Below are 23,646 nucleotides of genomic sequence, written 5' to 3' on the forward strand. Positions count from 1 at the left end.
ATGAACTGATTTATCTAAATGAAATAAATAATTAGAAAACCACACAGCAGCAGCAGCAGCCTTATGTGTCTGCTGCAGGGGCTGATGGGAGGTTTGAGGACCTGTCAGAAACCACGTGGCCCTCGTCTGATCTCACAGCTCGTCCTTGTTTGGCCTCAGCTGCATCAGAGCGCCACTTCTCCCCAGGTTCACCAGAGGAAACACCACTGCACAAAATGCTTTTCCTCCCAGCTGCTGCTCTGTGCTGTTTGTGTTCAGGTGAGTGTTTCCAGCCAATCAGGAGCCCACAAACTCAACCTTTAACAAACACTGTCACACTGACCTTCATCTGTGTGTCTGTTTCTCTACAGCGCTGGTTGCCATGGCAGCACAGCTGATTCAGAAGGATTTAACATTGACCAGGAGAGCTGGTGAAAATGTTTCCTTCAGCTGTCGAGGAACTGAGCAGTGTAGCAGTCTTAGGATATTCTGGTACCAGAAGAAAGACACAGATGTATTCACATTGATTCTTGATATTAACAGTAATACTGGTGAATTGAGGAAAGGTTTCAATCACCCTCAGATAAATGATTTCTCATCTGTAAATAAATCGAACGGCTGGGAGTTGCAGATCCAGACAGTTCAACTCTCACATTCAGCCACCTACTACTGTAACTGTGGGATAAACGTGGTTCCCACAGTGAGAAATGAATCCTGCAGCCTGTACAAAAACCTCCAGCAGTCAAACAGTGTTAGTGACAGGAAGAGAGCAGTAAACCACAGCCCAGGTTCACATATTTCACCTGGATTTATTGATTGTTTTCACAGCTACTGATCTCCATGTAGTAAAATCATATTTTATTAAAGTGACAGACAACATGTGTCATGTGTTGGACTGATTAGAAATGTAGCAGGATCCCGTCTCTCTACCTTAATAGGCTGAAATCAAGAAAAATACAACAAAAGAAGAGACAGTCATGTTGATATGAACATTAGAGAAACACATCATGGAGATGAAATATGATTCTGCTTCATAATTTGGATTATTTCACCTCAGCTGACACATTCAGCAGCAGAGAGGTTTTTGTACGACGCTTTTTCACTGTGTCAGGAGGAGAGTGGTACGACATCTATGGCTCTGGCACTAAACTGTTTGTAGGTAAGTCTAAACTTTCATTTTCCTTCAGTTGTTTTATTGAACACGTTGAAAATGTGTTTGTAGTTTTAGTTTCTGCTGCTTCAGGCTTTACATGTTAGTTTTTCATATTTAGTAGAGAATTCTTTCTGCAGCCATTCTTACATAAAACTAATCAATAACTCCTGAAAAGAGCTTCAAATCTCACTGCACACCACAAGTTATTCTTTATTTATGCATCACATCAAAGTTTGTTTCCAGCCAAAAAGTCTGATATCAGTAATGTTACAAATAAACAGGATTTAATCATCTCAGTGATTCAGCAGCAGCTCCTGTTTGTTAAAAACAAGATGATATATGATGTGAAACATCATTTAATAAATGTTCCTAAATGTCATTTTAGAAGCAAATAGTCAGAAATATATTGTGTGTTAAATATACAGTATATATTTGTAAATGATAAAATGTATCTCATGATAATTGTGTTTTTATGATGATAAATATGTTTATTAGTAGAAAATATATTAATGCATGAAGGTAAAAAGAGATTAATATGTTATTATGATAAATATAATTTATAGATAAAATGTATAATTGTATCTTAATTCACATTTAATATAAATGAAATGAACGTGATGTCAAATAATATTAAAATATTTTAGAAAATATAAATTTACATAACAAAATATATCATGTCTTATATTTGATCTGATATATGTGAACATGTTGTAATTGTGTTTTATATAAAAGCTGAAACTATTTAAAAAGTAGTTAAAAGTATTGATGTATTGTGTGTCTGATTAGAGTAAAGTATATGGTGGTAAATATACTTCATATAAAACACTATAATCATTTATAAATGTAATATGAATATAATATATTTGAACCAAGTAATAAAACTATAGTTTTAATTGAACAAAGACAAATGTCATCATATTATATTATGTTACATTATATTATATATGACATTTCTCTACATGTTGTGGTGATTGTGTTTTATATAAAACCTAAAACTGTTTTATGAAATAAATGAAATTATTGATATATTGATTCTCTTTAAACTTAATCATCAATATGGTGGTAAATATATTTGATATAAAACATTATAATCATGAACAAATGTATTTTCTATGAGGCTGTTATGTCATGATATATGTTCAGTTTGACACATTTTATGATATTAGTAATGAATGTAGTTAAATATTGATAAAGAGTGGTACATTGTGTTTGAATCTTTCTATATGACATATGATGAGCTTCCATGATGCTTTAGTCTGATATGATTATTGATCCAGTGTCCAGTAGATGATGTTTGTGGTGTATTGATGAGTAGTTTAGTGATCATGTAGTTTCCAGGATCAGACTGAATGCAGTGCAGTGCTGTAAGCTGCTGTTGACTGTGTGAATGTGTGTCTGTGCTGCTTGTTGCTGCTGTCAAACTTCAGATGAGCAGGTAGTGAAGCCCGTGGTGAGCGTGTACCCAGCAGCATCCAGAGCCCACCTGGAGGGGAAGAGCTCCCTGCTGTGTCTGGCCTCAGGCATGTCTCCTCCTCTGGTCCAGTTCTCCTGGAAAAGACAGAAGAAGAACGGCCCGCTGGAGGATCTGACCGCTGCTAAGTTTGAGCAGCTGGAGCTCAGAGAGCCGGGACGCAGCGCCTCCATCCTGCTGCTCCATCAGCAAGAGGACAGCACATGTAAATACCGCTGCTACGTCAAGCACGAGGGGGGCACAGTGGAGGCCCAAACAGAACAAGGTAATGAAGGCTTGGTGACTGTGTTCAGCAGTGATTCAGCTTCATCTGGAGACGCTGTCAGAGAGAGCAGAGGAGCAGAGCGCTGACATTTCTCACTGCAACTCCAAACATTTGACTCCTTTTCTGTTTCAGAGGTTCCAGCTGCAGCAGCCTCCTGTCCTCCAGAGAGAGAGCCAGCAGACATGCCAGCTCTGCAGCAAGCTGACTGTAAGATCACCTGCTGCCTCTCTGCATGCTCTGACAGCTCCAATGTCCTGCTGCAGTTAGGGCTGCATATCAGTCTGTTCACTTTCTGCTCATCATTGAAGGATTTAAACATACACTTCCTGATTCTGTTAGAGTGTCCCACAGCACAACAAGTCCCACTGAGAGAGCTTTCACTGCACAGCCTGACTAATAACACCTTTTGGGGGATAGACACTACATTTTAGTAGTATATAACAAGTTTAGTGAGTCTATCTTAAAGCTGTACTAATCAATAGTTTCATATTAAGACAGAATCTAATGACTAAATGAGCTTTTTAGCGTCTTTTAGCTGCTAGTTGTGGTTTTGTGGCACATTTCCTGTCTGCTTCAGTCTCAGTGTTTCCAGCAGCAGCAGCAGTTTTCTGATAAAGCCACTGTACACTACCTGCCCAGCAGCAAACAGCACACACACCATTATAAGTCAGAGATGACTTTGTTAGCTTGTTGTGGAGTTCTTCTGCTCCCAAGTGCTAAAAACTTCACATCTATAGTAACCTGTGTGTTTTTAAACAGTGTTTGGACTTTGCTTTTTATCCTTGACTGATTTTAATTGTTATAAATTGTAGTTTGAAGTTAAAAACATGAAATCAATTCCTGTTGAGGGCCCCTAAAAAGCTGGGTCCAGCCCTGACTTGTTGTATTTAATAAGGGCCTTTGAGCTGTCAGTCAAACTGTAGTGGACCCCTGTCTTCATGTAAAGCTGCTCGTCCCGTGTGGAAAAGTCCAAGTTATAGTGAAGAAAATGTGATGAAATGTTGAACTGACTGAAACCTGTGTGTGTGTGTGTGTGTGTGTGTGTGTGTGTGTGTGTGTGTGTGTGTGCGTGTGTGTGTCAGTGCTCTTCCAGTCTCAGTGCAGGGTGCTGCTGCTCTGTGTGCTGTACACAGTGCTGATAGTGAAGAGTCTGGTGTACTGCTGTGGACTCTCTCTGCTGATGATCCTCACAAACAAGGGACCGTCCACCAACTGCACACATGCTGACTGACTGATTCCTGCTGGCCTTTTCTCACCATCACATCTCATCAATTCATCTCATTCATCACTTTGATCAGTCTTCATAAATGTCACTTACGACGTGTTGTGCTTGTTTTTACATTTTCTCTCTTTATGCACAAGTTAGATACAGTTGTGCTAAATATATAAATACATATATACTCATATATATTTACAAATGAAATCTTAACAGTTACTTTTTTAGCTTTGGTTTGTTTTGTTTCCAACTATAAACTTTGATTTGTATTGTAGGAAATATAAAAATAAATGTAGAAAATATAACTGTTTTTTAGTATTTTTCAAACCTTTATTCTGTTTATTGTTTTTTGTTTAATGAATTCTGCAAAGTTAGATTTGTCTTTTTAATTCATAACTGTGATATTTTCAATAAACTGTAACATCGTTTTATTTGGTTTTGTTGGTTTTTCTTCTAAATTTGTGTCTCTGAATTGATTTTGATGCAAAATGCCCCCAAAATATAGAGATTTGCACTACATACAGAGATTAACTACAGTCTTATGATTCTTTACTTCATTTACAATATAGAGTTACTTCTAAATATATAATGAATACAAGTAGAATTAAATTATTCATTATTTAAATATTGTTAATTTTTATTCTTTAAATTTTATTTAATCATTTTAAATGTTTTTAATCCTGCAACACATTATATAATTGTCATTTTAAAGTAGATCATCCCTATAATCTATTTATGTATAAATAAGTAAAGACAAGCTAATATAAACATATAGATATTAAATATAAGCATGTAGTTGTGGTGTGAGAACAGGTTTGATGATGGTTCCCTGATTATTTAGGTTGCACATTGATCATCTTTTATAATTATTTCAGTGTGGATGTACAACTCTACGCTGATAACACTGTTGTTTAAACACATGATAAAACAGCACAGAGCTGCTTTGAAACTACAGCTGTTATTAAACTGATCACACAGCAGCTTCATTAGTCTGTGCTGAAGTCTGAATGTTGTCAAAATGATGGGTTTGTTTTTATTTATTTGTTATCTAAATCACTAAAATATTGATTAGCTCTTGTAGTTTTATCCAGAACAAATTGTGTGTGCATTTACATAAAATATGACGATAAGAAAACTCAGTTTATTGAGATTAATACGACACACATGAATACAAAAGTGATTCAGTGTAGAAAAGATGACTTGTTTATTTCAGTGGTTTCTATTTGTGTCTCAGTTTGGTTTGTGTTCTGATTGATGATAACAAACACAGGATGTTTCTTTTTAAACTTTGCAGAGAGGCAGTGAATGTTAAAAATGTTCTTACAGTGTGAATTTAAACAGTCTGCAGGCAGAAAGAGCTCAATCATAAGCACAGGAGAAGAGAAGTGTTTTTGTAGTGTTTGTAAGCTTATCAACCGTAGCAAACAGAATACGAGTGTTGTTGATGTTCTTATTAATAATTTCAGAAAAGTGTGGCTGTCTAGCTTTGAGTAACTCATAGTTACAATTACAAAGACTTTGTTTGTAGAGGTCAAGGTGAATTTGAAGTTTAGTTTTTCTCCACTTACGCTCTGCTTTCCTGCATTCTGTTTTTAAAGCCTTTACCATCATAGTGTTCCTCCATGATGTTTCACTGCTCAAGGTCTTCTTAGTTTTAATAGGTGCAACAGCATCCATGACATTTGAGATTTTCCAGTTAAATTTATCCAGGAGTTCATCAACTGACTCTGCACTCACAGTTGGTGACATAGCTGTTATAAAACTGATCACACAGCAGCTTAATTAGTCTATGCTGAAGTCAAAATCGCTCTACTCTCTCTAATTTTACACATTCATCAAAAACACAGCAAAAATATTTGTACTAAAGTTGTGCCTAGTTGTAGTTTCAATCAACATTGCATCCTTAATCTGGTTCGTGCAGTTTTCATTTTTACTCAAAGCACAATATTCAGAAGCAAATGTCACCATACACGTCATTAAAAGTGTCATTTGGCCGATTCTTGTAATGATCAACAAAACTAGTCATCCAAATGTCATCTGTGGTACAATCATGTGACGCTGCCTTCTGCCTCAACACACTTAAGAGCAAACTCATTTTAACTATGTTATCTCCTGTGACTACAAATACAACTTTCTTTGAACGTTCCTTAAGATGCATATTAGTTAACCTCTATACAGCTTCTTCAGCACACACACATCTCTGTTATGTAGATAAACACTGCCTAGACTTCTCAAGGCCTCTGTTGCACTAACGTTCCCGTCCTTTGATGCTTCTCTATGGGCATTAGTCAGCAACAATCCTATCTCTCTTTCTGCCTTCGACATGTAAGAAATAATGTAAATGACACACGCATAAGCATAACCAACAAACTGTACATCTGAATTTACATTCCAACTTTTCAATAGTGGCTTGATATACTGATTTCACAAACTTTATTAATCCGGGTCTGTGGGCCCATGAGGGTCTGAGGGCTCCTGAGAGTCTGAGGGCCCCTGAGAGTCTGGAGGCCCCTGAGAGTCTGGAGGCCCCTGACGTATAGAGGCCACCAATGGTTTGGGGGCCCCTGAGAATCTGAAGGCTCCTGAGAGTCTGGGGGCTCCTGAGTGTCTTTAGGTCTTTGAATATCTGAGTGCTCCTGAGATTTTGGGGGCTTCTGAGTGTCTTTGGGCCCCTGAGGGTTTGGAAGCCCCTTACGTATAGAGGCCCCCAATGGTTCGGGGGGCCCTGAGAATCTGAAGGCTCCTGAGAGTCTGGGGGCTCCTGAGTGTCTGCGGGACCCTGAGAGTCTGGAGGCCCCTGATGTATGGAGGCCCCCAAGGGTCTGAGGGCCCCTTAGAGTCTGGAGGCCCCTAAGGGTCTGAGGGCCCCTGACAGTCTGGGGGCCCCTGAGTGTCTGAGGGCCCCCTGAGTTTCGTTCCCGTCCTTTGACGCTTCTCTATGGGCATTAGTCAGCAACAATCCTATCTCTCTTTCTGCCTTCGACATGTAAGAAATAATGTAAATAACACACGCATAAGCATAACCAACAAACTGTACATCTGAATTTACATTTCAACTTTTCAATAGTGGCTTGATATACTGATTTTACAAACTTCATTAACCTGGGTCTGGGGGCCTCTAAGAGTCTGGAGGCCCATGAGGGTCTGAGGGCCCCTGAGCGTTAGCAGGCCCCTGATGTATTGAGGCCCACAAGGGTCTCTGGGCCCCGAGGGTCTGAGGGCCCCTAAGGTTCTGTGGGTCCCGTGAGAGGCTGGAGTCTCCTGAGGGCCTGGAGGGCCCTGAGATCTGTGGGCCCATGAGGTTCTGGGGGCCCCTAAGAGTCTGGGGGGCCCTAAGAGTCTGGGGGCCCCTGAGAGTCTGGAGGCCTCTGAGGTTATGGGGACCCCTGAGAGTCTGTGAGCCCCTGAGGTTCTGGAGGCCCCTAAGGGTCTGGAGTCCCCTGAGAGTCTGGAGGCCCCTGAGAGTCTGTGGGCCCCTAGCTAAAAGTTTAAATGCAGCCTCAAAAGAAAGTTGAATAATCCCTAAAGTTTCAAACAAAGCTTTGAAGCCATCATTGCTGTTGTTCTCACTGCTGCGTGCTCTCTCTTCATATGATTTGAATCTTTCTCACCCTGTTTACATGTTCATGCTGCAGAATTATCAGTCTGCCACAGTACAGACTGTGGGAGCTGAGCAGACTGCAGGAGTTTGAACGTCTCCCTTTATTTCATTATGTCAGTTTCTCAGCTCTGAGTTTAGGATTTGAGCTGCTTCTCTCACAGATTAATAACACAAATTAAAACTGAGACAGCAAGCATTGAGTTCATACTGAAGTTCCTGGAACGATTCTTTAAGCAGAGTGGATGGTTGTAACCGTCATTGTGTTATTAAAGTGAAAAACCACAGTGAACAGTGTGGAGGCTGCTGAGCAGAAACCCACACGGCCCATCTGCTGCAGGAAAGGAAGTGTTGATTCGCTGTCAACAATAACCGCAGAGAACAGGAAACTTACAAAATTTAACAGTTAACAGATAATTGAATGAAAGGTGAAATTTTGGTGTAATTTCCTTTATAAATGTAGAGTTTGGTTGGTGGTCAGTCAGAAATGTCTTTGTTTAGACTCATAACTTCAGTATTCATAAAATCCTGACCACCGAACCACAAAGGTCCACTTATCAGTTTTTCTGGTGCTTTCAATCACCTCTCTTGGTCTTCAACAGTTCTCCTCAGTCCCAGTTAGTGTCTCCGTTTTGAGTTTAGGGCCCCTCTACAGGACGGGGCCCGCATATCAGCTGATGATTCAGGACTCGGTTTTAACCTCTTTATCATTGCAGCTGATTCTGTTCTCAAGTGGTCAGCAGTTCATCACATGATCACAAACTGCACTGTGGAGCTCTGGGGGCCCCTGAGGGTCTGGTGGCCCCTGAGAGTCTAAAAGTCCCTAAGAGTCTGGGGGTCCCTGAGGGTCTGAGTGCCCCTTAGAGTATGGGGGTCCCTGAGGGTCTGAGTGCCCCTTTGAGTCTGGGGGTCCCTGAGGGTATAGGGGCCTATAAGAGTGTTTGGGCTCATGAAGGTCTGGGTCCCCTGAGAACCTGAGGGCCTCCTGAGGGTCTGAGGGCCCACTTTCCCCTGCTGGTGATCCCAAACACAGTCCGAACTGATTTGTAGTTTTACATAACTCATCTGTTAGAAAGTGTTAAATATGTGTGCAGACAGACGGCGCCCCCTGCTGGTCAGAAATCACACAGCACAGACAGAAAACACAGGAACACTTTATTCAGCAGATTCTTTCTTTTTATTCAAATGTCCTGAAAAATATTCAGAATCATTTGCAGAAATATAAGTGATCATTTTAAGGACATTCTCAAGGTCACCTTACAAGGCACATATAACGTCTGGTGGGAGCGAGTTCCATAGGCGGGGGGCAGATCGGCTGAAAGCTCTTGACCCCATGGTGGTTAAGTTGGCAGATGGGGCGAAGAGCTGGTTGGCAGAGGAGGATTGGAGAGTTTGAGAAGGTGTGTAGATATGAATAAGTTCAGAGAGATATGTTGGTGCCAGGTTGTGAAGGATCTTGAACGTGAGGAGCAGAATCTTAAAGTCAATGCAGGATTTGATAGGGAGCCAGTGAAGTTGCTGCAGGGCAGGAGTGATGTGTTGAATAGAGGGAGTTCTGGTGATGGTACGGCTGCGTTCTGGACCAGTTGGAGTTTGTGGAGAGATTTCCGCGGAAGACCAAAGAGGAGAGAATTACAGTAGTCCAGACGAGATGTGATCAGGGTGTTTACCAGGATGGCGGTGCAGGTTGGTGAAAGTGAGGGACGGAGACGATTGATGTTACATAGATGGAAGTATGCAGACCGAGTAACGTTATTGATGTGAGCTTCGAAAGATAGTGTGCTGTCCAGGATGACACCCAGGCTCTTTACTTGGGGAGATGGAGCAACAGTGGAATTGTTGATGGACATGGAGAAAGTGTTGAGTGTTGCTCAGGTTGATCAGGTACCGATGAGAAGGACCTCAGTTTTTTCGCCGTTGAGTTTAAGAAAATTGAGAGTCTGTTAGATCTCTTTTTTGGCCAATTTTTCCTGAGGTAAAGAAGCTGCCTGATAATTATACACACCTTGACATAGTGTGTTGATCACATTAGGCCACACCCTCCCTCATTACACAAATACACATCACCTGATAATGCTTAAATCTAATTAGTATTTAAGTTTATATAGCTTGGAGTTGGAAAATATGCGATAAGGTCAAAATACTCACTTGCTTAATAATTGTACAGGCAGTGTATTTTCTCTTTATACACATTTGGTGCCATGAAAACTAAACTTTGCAGAGACTAGTAGTAGTAGAAGCAATGTGTTGTTGCAGCCACCAGAGGGCAGCAGTGTAAAGGTTTTATTACTGACAGCAGCAGCACACAGCAGATAGAGGTAATGTAATATAAAGTGTAGAATGAGATGTAAACTATAGGTTTAAAGTGTCATAACAAGTCTCAGCAACATTAATAATATTTCATATAATGTTTAAAATATATTATAAATATTATATAATAAAAAGAGGCAGAGTTACTTTTGGTTTTGCTCCTGGAAACAGCTGAACATGTAGACTGCTGCTGGTTGTATTTGGTACCAAACTTTTATTTAATAATCATGAATAAATATTCAGTTATTTGCAAACAGGTTGAATTTTCTCTGGTTGTAGATATTATAAAATTATAATTATATTTAGATATTATGATTAAACCAGTTAACATTAGTGTATAACGTTACTGTATTAAATATATAAAGTTATTGTATTAAATATGTAAAGTTACTGTATTAAATATGTAAAGTTACTGTATTAAATATATAAAGTTACTGTATTAAATATATAAAGTTACTGTATTAAATATGTAAAGTTACTGTATTAAATATGTAAAGTTACTGTATTAAATATATAAAGTTATTGTATTAAATATATAAAGTTATTGTGTTCTTTTAAAAGGTTTAATTGACAGTCAGCCTAACCCGAACACAGTCTGAGTTAATGTAGCGGTCCAGTTCAGTTAAGCAAATAATTACTGGACCATTAACCTAAATTAACTTGACGCACTGTTTCAGGTGTAATATGTGTGTTTTCATTGTGTATGTTATATAAATGAATATCTAATGGTGCATTCAAATAAATCAGTCTTTAATAGAAAAGCATTTTCCCAGCATGACAACCCTCAAAAAAAGACTGAGACTTCCACACCGTTTTTACAGTAGTTTGATTATTATTATTATTATTATTATTGAGAATATTGAAACCTGTCAGATGATGAAGGAAATTGAATTAACTGATTGATCTAAATTAATTAAATAATCAGAAAACCACACAGCAGCAGCAGCAGCCTTATGTGTCTGCTGCAGGGGCTGATGGGAGGTTTGAGGACCTGTTAGAAACCACGTGGCCCTCGTCTGATCTCACAGCTCGTCCTTGTTTGGCCTCAGCTGCATCAGAGCGCCACTTCTCCCCAGGTTCACCAGAGGAAACACCACTGCACAAAATGCTTTTCCTCCCAGCTGCTGCTCTGTGCTGTCTGTGTTCAGGTGAGTGTTTCCAGCCAATCAGGAGCCCACAAACTCAACCTTTAACAAACACTGTCACACTGACCTTCATCTGTGTGTCTGTTTCTCTACAGCGCTGGTTGCCATGGCAGCACAGCTGATTCAGAAGGATTTAACATTGACCAGGAGAGCTGGTGAAAAGGTTTCCTTCAGCTGTCGAGGAACTGAGCAGTGTTGGAGAAATTACCCAGAAGTAAACTGGTACCAGAAGAAAGACACAGAAACATTCAAATTGATTCTTCGTATTGACAGCACGAATGGTCAATTACATAAAGGTTTCAATCACCCTCAGATAGATGATTTCTCAGCTGTAATGAAACAGAACTGCAGTGAGTTGCAGATCCAAACAGTTAAACTCTCACATTCAGCCACCTACTACTGTAACTGTGATAAAGAAGTTTCCCACAGTGAGAAATAAATCCTGCAGCCTGTACAAAAACCTCCAGCTGTCAAACAGTGTTAGTGACAGGAAGAGAGCAGTAAACCACAGCCCAGGTTCACATATTTCACCACCATCTCAGCCAGAGTCACAAACAGACTGAGCTGAGGACAAAATGTTTGTCTGTTGGTGTCAGGATTTAGATTTCAACATTATCTTGAATTGATATTATTGATCAGGTATTTCAGCAGGTTTCCTGTTGTTCCACACAGTGATTGACAAAGGAGCAACACAGAAGCTATCCTTAACAAAGAAAAGATACAATGACAAATGCCACCTGCTAATTCTACAAATTTGTCCTTTAACAAATTATTCATGAAATTCACTTAACCTTAAAACATATTAGATTCACAGATAAGGGTAGCAGCAGTGAACAGCAGATTAAACAGAATTTCGCTGAGCGTATCACAGACCTTAAAATATATGAACACAATGTTGCAAAATATGACTCTACATGAACAGGGTTCTCAAATTTCATTAAAAGTTTGCTGTGCAATTATCCTTTCGGGCCAGACTGACTAGCGACTTGGCATAGACGCCTTTATTTAGGAGTAGACTGATGGGACACATGGGAGAGAGAGGGGGGTGTAACATGCAGCAAAGGACTTCCGATCGGGATTCGAACCAGTGTCAGCTGCGTATATGGCATTCGCTCTAACCACATGACCACCTGCATGCCAGAAATAGTACTTTCTGATTGACTGGCAGGTCGCTCATTTGGGACAGCTATGAACGCCTCTCTGTTCATTTCTGTATATAATATGTTAATTTCTGTGCAGTGGGATCTATCACTTCTCAGCGTGAGAAATGCCAGGTGTGGCGTGTGAGCATGTGAACTGCTTGAAATGCATGTGTCTCACGGTCAATTTGTGAGATTTGAGAGCTCTGTGCATGAACAAATACTACTCACAAGCAATAAACTCCAAAGGATGGACACAGCTTAAAAAATATAGGCAGAAAAAAATTCAAGCAGACCTCATGACAAATCTAGCACTTTCTCAAGAGAAGAGGTAAACTGGCTGACCTGGCAGGTTCTGCAAATGGCACCTTCAGTGAAAACATGTCCCTGGTGTCTGACCTTCTTGTGGAAGTGCCTCACTGGTAGGATTACAATGTGACTGCTACCTGATTAATCTTCTCTCTCATGCTCCAGCCTACCCCCAATACGCAGAAGGCCATCTTTGTCAACACAGAGGTTGAGCTTTCTCACAGGACTCTCTTTTGGAATGCCCTTGCTAGCAGCCAAGCAGGTGACCTCCTTGGTGTATGTCTCTCTCTGTACACACCTGAGGACAAAAGTCCTCTGAAAGTTCTTCTGCTGTGTGAGGTTGTGTGCACACATGCCAACCATGACAGGTCTTGTCTTTCTCCGTGGTTGTCTTGGACTGGATGATATGCTATGGCTAATACCAATGATTTCCAAGACGAAAAGCAATCTAAACGATGGGAGCCCAGAGTAGCTAAGGAAACAGGGAGGATGGTGGCATGAGAACGTACCTCTGGAGCCAAAGTAGGAACCCCTTCATGAACGGACAGGAAGGGAGGTCCTGTAAGCCAGGTTGTGCTAACAGGTTGGGCTGTAGGTACAGATCGAGTAGCACAGCAGACATAGTGCCACTGCTCTGGTTTGCTGAACTCTCTGATATGCCACACACACACACACACACACACACACACACACACACACACACACACACACAATCAGTGTAGAAGTGCAGAGCATCTAGTGGGATGACCAACTCAGTCTGTGCCAGCCAAGCTACTTCTACAGCCAACACAACAGCTCCTAACTCAAGTCTTGGGATAGTGTGCACTGCTGGATGTGCTAACTTAGCTTTTCCCAAGACAAACCCCACATGGCATTTTCCTCCACCGTCTGGGACCTTGATGTACGCTACTGTGGCGATAGCCTTCACAGAGTCATCTGAGAAGACATGGAGTTCTTTTCGTTGTAGTGGAGAGATTGCTGGGGGTGTAAGGTCGATAATTCAAACTCTTTCAGGTGTTGTAGAGACTCTTTCCACATCCTCCATTCAGCCTCCTTCTCTTCAGGGAAAGGACTGTCCCAGTCAAGGGCTTCACAGCCCATGAGATCTCGCAAAAGATACTTTCCTTCTATGGTGACAGGTGTAATCAATCCAAGAGGGTTGAACTGGCTGTCGAGGGTTGAACTGAACTGGCAGACGATCTGACGATGACTGCAAAGAAGGACCTGGCTTTTAACAAGGAGCTGATGAATAGATGAAGTGCAGGTGGCTTGATGAGTTGATGGACAGCAGGGGTGCAGGTGAATAGTGCAGGAAGGCTCCACCTCTGCCCAGCTCCAGACAAACAAACACAGAAACACCCACAAGAGGGAAGAGAAAAACACTAGGACCCTGAGACTACGTTTACACGTGCCCGGCTATTTTCATAAATGGACATTTCATCTCTCTCCTCTCCGTTTACAAAAAAAACTGCGTGCACACCAGTCCATTTTCAGAAAAGTTTCCATTTACAGTACCCGTGTATATATGCCGTCAAGAGCAGCTCAAACCCACGTTAGCCAATCAGAATCCCGCATAGCAACAACAACAACAACAACAACAACGTCACTTCATTCCTCCACATAGTAGCCTACAGCACTTGTATTTGCAAATGCAAACAAATACAAAGGGATTCCACCAGCATAAATGTAACTGCTATTCTGCATGCATCCATGATCACCATAGATTGTAAACATAGACTGTAGATTGTAAACAATGTCGTATTTAACCCAGGAGCAGTTTCCGGCTCCACATATCTCCGTTTTTCTCTGTTTACATGCAAACGTGCAAACACAGTTGTCCAAAATCTCCGGATGACAGATTCCAGTCCCGGACCTTCATTGTGGTTCTCTCCTCTCCTTCCTCTCCTTCCTCTCCTTCCTCTCTCTCCTCTCTACTCCAGCCGGTCCAGGCAGATGGCCGCCCATTCTGAGTCTGGTTCTGAGGTTTCTTCCAGTTTTTTCTTGCCACTGTTGCTCATGTGGGAATGTTGAGTCTATTTAAAGTTAAAACCTGAAGAGTTCAGTTTAGAACCTGCTCTATGTGTAAAGTGCCTTGAGATAACTTTGTTGTGATTTGGCGCTATACAAATAAAGATTGATTGATGGTTCGCGTCTAAACGGAGGGTGCAAACGATGGTTAATGTCTCCGTTTTAAACCGAGTACGTATAAACGGGGCCTGAGAGGTGTTATAAATGAACTTCATTCATTCATTGATTCATGACAGTGAGGAGTTGTGTTTGCTGCCTCCAGTGGTCAATAAGTATTTTCTGTCAACACTTAAGTGGATGTTTTATTATAACACCTCCTGTTACCAACAGTAAACCCAAGTTATCAACAAGGACCAAAATCTAAAGGACTCTAACTTGAAATGAAATGAAGTCTGAGGATAAAGTACAAGTCAGGAGGAGTATTTTGACTTTTGATTTGGACATCAACAATCACAGAGGACTTTTATGACGGACACTTTTTACTGTTGCAGGCTACAGAGCGGCTGAATTTCACAGCCTGATTTATTGATTGTTTTCACAGCTAATGATCTCCATGTAGTAAAATCATATTTTATTAAAGTGACAGGCAACATGTGTCATGTGTTGGACTGATTAGAAATGTAGCAGGATCCCGTCTCTCTCTACCTTAATAGGCAGAAATCAAGAAAAATACAACAAAAGAAGAGACAGTCATGTTGATATGAACATTAGAGAAACACATCATGGAGATGAAATATGATTCTGCTTCATAATTTGGATTCTTTCACCTCAGCTGACACATTCAGCAGCAGAGAGGTTTTTGTACGACGCTTTTTCACTGTGTCAGGAACAAAGTGGTCCTACTACTTCTTTGGCTCTGGCACTAAACTGTTTGTAGGTAAGTCTAAACTTTCATTTTCCTTCAGTTGTTTTATTGAACAAGTTGAAAATGTGTTTGTAGTTTTAGTTTCTGCTGCTTCAGGCTTTACATGTTAGTTTTTTCATATTTAGTAGAGAATTCTTTCTGCAGCCATTCTTACATAAAACTAATCAATAACTCCTGAAAAGAGCTTCAAATCTCACTGCACACCACAAGTTATTCTTTATTTATGCATCACATCAAAGTTTGTTTCCAGCCAAAAAGTCTGATATCAGTAATGTTACAAATAAACAGGATTTAATCATCTCAGTGATTCAGCAGCAGCTCCTGTTTGTTAAAAACAAGATGATATATGATGTGAAACATCATTTAATAAATGTTCCTAAATGTCATTTTAGAAGCAAATAGTCAGAAATATATTGTGTGTTAAATATACAGTATATATTTGTAAATGGTAAAATGTATCTCATGATAATTGTGTTTTTATGATGATAAATATGTTTATTAGTAGAAAATATATTAATGCATGAAGGTAAAAAGAGATGTTATTATGATAAATATAATTTATAGATAAAATGTATGATTGTATCTTAATTCACATTTAATATAAATGAAATGAACGTGATGTCAAATAATGTTAAAATATTTTAGAAAATATAAATTTACATAACAAAATATATCATATCTTATATTTGATCTGATATATGTGAACATGTTGTAATTGTGTTTTATATAAAAGCTGAAACTATTTAAAAAGTAGTTAAAAGTATTGATGTATTGTGTGTCTGATTAGAGTAAAGTATATGGCGGTAAATATACTTCATATAAAACACTATAATCATTTATAAATGTAATATGAATATAATATATTTGAACCGAGTAATTAAACTATAGTTTTAATTTAAAGACAAATGTCATCATATTATATTATGTTACATTATATTATATTTGACATTTCTCTACATGTTGAGGTGATTGTGTTTTATATAAAACCTAAAACTGTTTTATGAAATAAATGAAATTATTGATTTATTGATTCTCTTTAAACTTAATAATCAATATGGTGGTAAATATATTTGATATAAAACATTATAATCATGAACAAATGTATTTTCTATGAGGCTGTTATGTCATGATATATGTTCAGTTTGACACATTTTATGATATTAGTAATGAATGTAGTTAAATATTGATAAAGAGTGGTACATTGTGTTTGAATCTTTCTATATGACATATGATGAGCTTCCATGATGCTTTAGTCTGATATGATTATTGATCCAGTGTCTAGTAGATGATGTTTGTGGTGTATTGATGAGTAGTTTAGTGATCATGTAGTTTCCAGGATCAGACTGAATGCAGTGCAGTGCTGTAAGCTGCTGTTGACTGTGTGAATGTGTGTCTGTGCTGCTTGTTGCTGCTGTCAAACTTCAGATGAGCAGGTAGTGAAGCCCGTGGTGAGCGTGTACCCAGCAGCATCCAGAGCCCACCTGGAGGGGAAGAGCTCCCTGCTGTGTCTGGCCTCAGCCATGTTTCCTCCTCTGGTCCAGTTCATCTGGAAAAGACAGAAGAAGAACGGCCCACTGGAGGATCTGACCCCTGCTGAGTTTGAGCAGCTGGAGCTCAGAGAGCCGGGACGCAGCGCCTCCATCCTGCTGCTCCATCAGCAAGAGAACAGCACATATAAATACAGCTGCTACGTCAAGCACGAGGGGGGCACAGTGGAGGCCCAAACAGAACAAGGTAATGAAGGCTTGGTGACTGTGTTCAGCAGTGATTCAGCTTCATCTGGAGACGCTGTCAGAGAGAGCAGAGGAGCAGAGCGCTGACATTTGTCACTGCAACTCCAAACATTTGACTCCTTTTCTGTTTCAGAGGTTCCAGCTCCAGCAGCCTCCTGTCCTCCAGAGAGAGAGCCAGCAGACCTGCCAGCTCTGCAGCAAGCTGACTGTAAGATCACCCGTTGCCTCTCTGCATGCTCTGACAGCTCCAATGTCCTGCTGCAGTTAGGGCTGCATATCAGTCTGTTCACTTTCTGCTCATCATTGAAGGATTTAAACATACACTCCCTGATTCTGTTAGAGTGTCCCACAGCACAACAAGTCCCACTGAGAGAGCTTTCACTGCACAGGCTGACTAATAACACCTTTTGGGGGAGCGACACTACATTTTAGGCTTTAAGGGTGATATAACAAGTTTAGGGAGTCTATCTTAAAGCTGCACTAATCAATAGTTTTATATGAAGACAGAATCTAATGACTAAATGAGCTTTTTAGCCTCTTTTAGCTGCTAGTTGTGCTTTTGTGGCACATTTCCTGTCTGGTTCAGTCTCAGTGTTTCCAGCAGCAGCAGCAGCAGCAGTTTTCTGATAAAGCCACTGTACACTACCTGCCCAGCAGCAAACAGCACACACACCATTATATGTCAGAGATGACTTTGTTAGCTTGTTGTGGAGTTCTTCTGCTCCCAAGGGCTAAAAACTTCACATCTATAGTAACCTGTGTGTTTTTCAAACAGTGTTTGGACTTTGCTTTTTATCCTTGACTGATTTTAATTGTTATAAATTGTAGTTTGAAGTTAAAAACATGAAATCAAATCCTGTTGAGGGCCCCTAAAAAGCTGGGTCCGGCCCTGACTTGTTGTATTTAATAAGGGCCTTTGAGCTGTCAGTCAAACTGTAGTGGACCCCTGTCTTCATGTAAACCTGCTCGTCCCATGTGGAAAAGTCCAAGTTATAGTGAAGAAAATGTGATGAAATGTTGAACTGACTGAAACCTGTGTGTGTGTGTGTCAGTGCTCTTCCAGTCTCAGTGCAGGGTGCTGCTGTTCTGTGTGCTGTACACAGTGCTGATAGTGAAGAGTCTGGTGTACTGCTGTGGACTCTCTCTGCTGATGATCCTCAGAAACTAGGGACCGTCCACCAACTGCACACATGCTGACTGACTGTTTCCTGCTCGCCTTTTCTCACCATCACATCTCATCAATTCATCTCATTCATCACTTTGATCAGTCTTCATAAATGTCACTTATGACGTGTTGATGGTCCAGCTTTAACTTCTCACTGACTAGCTGTTAAATCCTGAAGATAAAGTCGACAGCTGATCCTGAGGAATCTGAGGAGCTCAGTAGTTCTTTCTTTCAAATCAGTGACAATGAATTGATCAAGTACAACAATTATTGATCGTATAGACACAACATGCTGACCAAAAGAAATGTCACATTGTTGTTTATATTATTATCTTTTCTTTCTTCTAAAATGCGAACGTCGCCTGTATGATATGCAAAATATGAATTAAGCTGTTGTAGCAGGATAACATCATAAAACATGTAAATATGATTTATGAAGAAAAGATAACAGTCTCATTAAGAGTTTAGCCTTTCATTCATATGTTCCTTTTAAAATGTTATATAATGTTCAATATAATGATTTATTTTGTTTTCATGTTTTCTTTATATCTTGATGTTGCATTTTTCTTAACTGACTATTGATCTTAATGTGATCTATATATTATGTTTGTTAGCTCAGCTGCTTTCAATTTACTTTAAAGTAATAAACATGACGATTGACAGACTGTTGCTGATATTGTCAAATTATTTTTACCATAATTTATGGTAGAGTAAATATTACAAAGCAATAGCTGCTGCTTCTGAAACCTTTCTTGAATCCTTCTTTTGTCAGCAGTTAAAGTGGACAGTACATAATGACACACTAATGCAACCTGGCTCCAAACTGCACAAACAGTCATCAACACAATGAAGTTTCTGCTTCTTTCCAAAGTGCAGAATCAAGCTAACATCAGCAGCGGGTCAAAGCAGAAGAAAAGCTGTTGTTTTTCTCCCAAAAATCATCTTTAATATTTTCACAGTAGAGGTGATAACCAACGGATGGCAGTTATTTCTGCAAATACTTTACCTAAAGGTCAATCTGAGTCCAAAAGCTGCTGGAGCCTTTCTTTAATATGTTTATTATTTTATTTTAAATGTATGTTGTGAACATCAGTAAAATCTTTGAGTATCTTTTATTCACTGTAGAAAGTGAGTGTAATATTTATTTTTTATATTCTAAAAAATTAGAAAATAAGAGTTTAGTTGACGAATCAGACATTCAGATCAGAAAACACTAACAAACAGCCACTTCTGTCATTTATGTCTCAGTAATGGAAACTGTTAAGCAGTGCTGAAAGAAGTATTGAACTATTTTTTACTTCATAAAATACTCCTTTACAAGTCGTAGTTTTATATATAAATTACATAGGCATTAGTTTCAAAATGTACTTAAAGTATCAAAAATGTAAATTGTAATATCAAATGTAATGTAAGTTATATTGATCATATACATACAAACACTCTTGAAATGCTTCATGTTTCATTGTTTTGAAATATGGAGTCAACGTTCATTTAATGTGACTGAAAAGACTCTTATATGTCAAAATGAAAAATATAAATATAAAATACATAATCAGATTTATTAACAAAAACATAAATCTAAAAAGTAAGTAGTACCTATAGCTGTGAAATTCATGTAGTGGAGTAGAAAGTAGTAGTGAACGTGTGGACGTATAAAGAAGCATAAAATGGAAATACTCATGTAAAGTACCTCACAATGGTACTTTATTACATCCTACACCTGCTGTAAAGGAAAAGTGACAAAGCCTCGATTTGGTGGGAGAGCTCAGTTTGACTGTGTGTGTGGAGCACTCAGCAGAAAAAAAGTTAACAGACAACAAGAGGAAAGAGAGAGATAAGGAATGAGAGGGAGGGAAGTTGATGAGTGTACAGCAGCAACAGGTGTGAATCTGTTCTCTGTGGTTATTAAGACTCATAAAAAAACTGTTGACAGCGAATCAACACTTCCTTTCCTGCAGCAGATGGGCCGTGTGGGTTTCTGCTCAGCAGCCTCCACACTGTTCACTGTGGTTTTTCACTTTAATAACACAATGACGGTTACAACCATCCACTCTGCTTAAAGAATCGTTCCAGGAACTTCAGTATGAACTCAGTGCTCCCTGCCTCAGTTTTAATTTGTGTTATTAATCTGTGAGAGAAGCAGCTCAAATACTAAACTCAGAGCTGAGAAACTGACATAATTAAATAAAGGGAGACGTTCAAACTCCTGCAGTCTGCTCAGCTCCCACAGTCTGTACTGTGGCAGACTGATAATTCTGCAGCATGAACATGTAAACAGGGTGAGAAAGATTCAAATCATATGAAGAGAGAGCACGCAGCAGTGAGAACAACAGCAATGATGGCTTCAAAGCTTTGTTTGAAACTTTAGGGATTATTCAACTTTCTTTTGAGGCTGCATATAAACTTTTAGCTAGGGGCCCACAGACTCTCAGGGGCCCACAGATTCTCAGGGGCCTCCAGACTATCAGGGGACCACAGGCCTTTAGAAGCCTCTAGAACCTCAGGGGCCTCCAGAACCTCGGAAGCCTCCAAACCCTCAGGGGCCCCAAGACCCTTAGGGGCCTCCAGATCATCAGGGGCCCCGAGACCCTCAGAGGCCTCCAGGACCACAGGGGCCCGCAGTCTCTTAGGGGCCCCCAGACTCTCAAAGGCCTCCAGACTCTCAGGGGCCCCCAGAATCTCAGGGGCCTCCATACATCAGGGGCCTCCAGAACCTCAGGGGCCCTCAGACCCTCATGGGCCTCCAGACTCTCAGGGGCCCTCAGACCCTCATGGACCCAGGTTAATGAAGTTTGTGAAATCAGTATATCAAGCCACTATTGAAAAGTTGGAATGTAAATTCAGATGTACAGTTTGTTGGTTATGCTTATGCGTGTGTTATTTACATTATTTCTTACATGTCGAAGACAGAAAGAGAGATAGGATTGTTGCTGACTGATGCCCATAGAGAAGCATCAAAGGACGGGAATGAAACTGAGGGGGCCCTCAGACTCTTGGGGGCCTCCAGACTCTCAGGGGGCCTCACACCGTTGGGGGCCTCCATACATCATGGGCCTTCAGACTCTCAGGGGCCCCCACACTCTCAGGGGCCCCTAGATACTTAGGGGCCTCCAGAACCTCAGGGTCGCGCAGAAAGTCAGGGCACCCCAGGCCCTCAGAGGCTTCCAGATCCTCAGGGACCCAAATACACTCAGGAGCCACCAGACTCTCAGGAGCCTTCAGATCCTCAGGGCCCCCCATGTACAGTTTGTTGGTTATGCTTATGCGTGTGTTATCTACATTATTTCGTACATGTCGAAGGCAGAAAGAGAGATAGGATTGTTGCTGACTAATGCCCATAGAGAAGCATCAAAGGACGGGAATGAAACTGAGGGAGCCCTCAGACACTCAGGGGCCCCTAGACTATCAGGGGCCCTCGGACCCTCGGGGGCTTCCAGACCCTTGGGGGCCTCCATACATCAGGGGCCTTCAGAACCTCAGGGTCCCACAGACACTCAGGGCCCCCCAGGCCCTCAGAGACTTCCAGACCCTCAGGGGCCCAAAATCACTCAGGAGCCCCCAGACTGTCAGGAGCCCTCAGATCCTCAGGGGCCCCCAGACCATTGGGGACCTCCATACGTCAGGGGACTCCAGACTCTCAGGGGCCCTCAGACCCTCATGGGCCCCCAGACCCAGGTTAATGAAGTTTGTGAAATCAGTATATCAAGCCACTATTGAAAAGTTGGAATGTAAATTTAGATGTACAGTTTGTTGGTTATGCTTATGCGTGTGTTATTTACATTATTTCTTACATGTCAAAGGCAGAAAGAGAGATAGGATTGTTGCTGACTGATGCCCATAGAGAAGCATCAAAGGACAGGAATGAAACTGAGGGGGCCCTCAGACACTCAGGGGCCCCCAAACTGTCAGGGGCCCTCAGACCCTTGGGGGCCTCCATACATCAGGGGCCTCCAGACTCTCAGGGGCCCTCAGACCCTTATGGGCCCCTTGACCCTTAGGGGCCTCCAGAACCTCAGGGTCCCGCAGACACTCAGGGGCCTCCAGACACTCAGAAGCTTCCAGAACCTTAGGGGCCCAAAGACACTCAAGAGCCCCCAGACTCTCAGGAGCCCTCAGATCCTCAGGGACCCAAAGACACCCTGGAGCCCCAAGACTCTCAGGAGCCCTCAGATTTTCAGGGGCCCCCAGACCATTGGAGGCCTCCATACGTCAGGGGCCTCTAGATTCGCAGGGGCCCTCAGACCCATATGGGCCCCCAGACCCAGGTTAATGAAGTTTGTGAAATCAGTATATCAAGCCACTATTGAAAAGTTGGAATGTAAATTCAGATGTACAGTTTGTTCGTTATGCTTATGCGTGTGTTATTTACATTATTTCTTACATGTCTAAGGCAGAAAGAGAGATAGGATTGTTGCTGACTAATGCCCATAGAGAAGCATCAAAGGACGGGAACGTTAGTGCAACAGAGGCCTTGAGAAGTCTAGGCAGTGTTTATCTACATAACAGAGATGTGTGTGTGCTGAAGAAGCTGTATAGAGGTTAACTAATATGCATCTTAAGGAATGTTCAAAGAAAGTTGTATTTGTACTGACAAGAGATAATATAGTTAAAATGAGTTTGCTCTTAAGTGTGTTGAGGCAAAAGGCAGCGTCACATGATTGTACCACAGATGACATTTGGATGACTAGTTTTGTTGATCATTACAAGAATCGGCCAAATGACACTTTTAATGACGTGTATGGTGACATTTGCATCTGAATATTGTGCTTTGAGTAAACATGAAAACAACAACAAGGATGCAATGTTGATTGAAACTATAACTGGGCACAACTTTAGTACAAATATGTTTGCTGTGTTTTTGATGAATGTGTAAAATTAGAGAGAGTAGAGTGATTTTGACTTCAGCATAGACTAATTAAGCAGCTGTGTGATCAGTTTTATAACAGCTATGTCACCAACTGTGAGTGCAGAGTCAGTTGATGAACTCCTGGATAAATTTAACTGGAAAATCTCAAATGTCATGGATGCTGTTGCACATATTAAAACTAAGAAGACCTTGAGCAGTGAAACATCATGGAGGAACACTATAATGATAAAGGCTTTAAAAACAGAATGCAGGAAAGCAGAGCGTAAGTGGAGAAAAACTAAACTTCAAATTCACCTTGACCTCTACAAACAAAGTCTTTGTAATTTTAACTATGAGTTACTCAAAGCTAGACAGCCACACTTTTCTGAAATTATTAATAAGAACATCAACAACACTCGTACTC

The 23,646-nt window shown here is 40.7% G+C and overlaps 1 protein-coding gene and 1 pseudogene across 2 annotated transcripts; both read left to right on the forward strand.

The window, feature by feature from the left end:
- Positions 1–215: 215 nt before the first annotated feature.
- Positions 216–4,099, forward strand: LOC128368692 (immunoglobulin kappa light chain-like). Of its 2 annotated transcripts, XM_053329552.1 has the most exons (6): positions 216–258; positions 351–667; positions 1,099–1,138; positions 2,560–2,868; positions 3,001–3,075; positions 3,951–4,099. In XM_053329552.1, exons 1-6 carry the CDS (start codon positions 216–218, stop codon positions 4,097–4,099), a joined length of 933 nt encoding a protein of 310 aa, XP_053185527.1. The 2 variants fall into 2 exon arrangements, 1 of the variants encoding a protein (XP_053185527.1); XR_008321980.1 differs by lacking the exons at positions 216–258; positions 351–667; positions 3,001–3,075; positions 3,951–4,099 and having other exon boundaries at positions 1,001–1,134; positions 2,560–2,693.
- Positions 4,100–11,097: 6,998 nt separating this feature from the next.
- Positions 11,098–18,525, forward strand: LOC128368685 (immunoglobulin lambda-1 light chain-like; annotated as a pseudogene).
- Positions 18,526–23,646: the final 5,121 nt, after the last annotated feature.

The sequence above is a fragment of the Scomber japonicus genome, chromosome 12 (genome assembly GCF_027409825.1).
Source record: "Scomber japonicus isolate fScoJap1 chromosome 12, fScoJap1.pri, whole genome shotgun sequence".
Taxonomy (NCBI): domain Eukaryota; kingdom Metazoa; phylum Chordata; class Actinopteri; order Scombriformes; family Scombridae; genus Scomber; species Scomber japonicus.

Excerpts from the sequence above, each read along its gene's own strand:
- LOC128368692 (XM_053329552.1), top strand. The coding sequence starts at position 216 with ATGCTTTTCCTCCCAGCTGCTGCTCTGTGCTGTTTGTGTTCAG. Across the intron at positions 2,869-3,000 it reads GGAGGCCCAAACAGAACAAG|AGGTTCCAGCTGCAGCAGCC; the intron begins GTAATGAAGGCT and ends TTTCTGTTTCAG. Across the intron at positions 3,076-3,950 it reads AGCTCTGCAGCAAGCTGACT|TGCTCTTCCAGTCTCAGTGC; the intron begins GTAAGATCACCT and ends TGTGTGTGTCAG.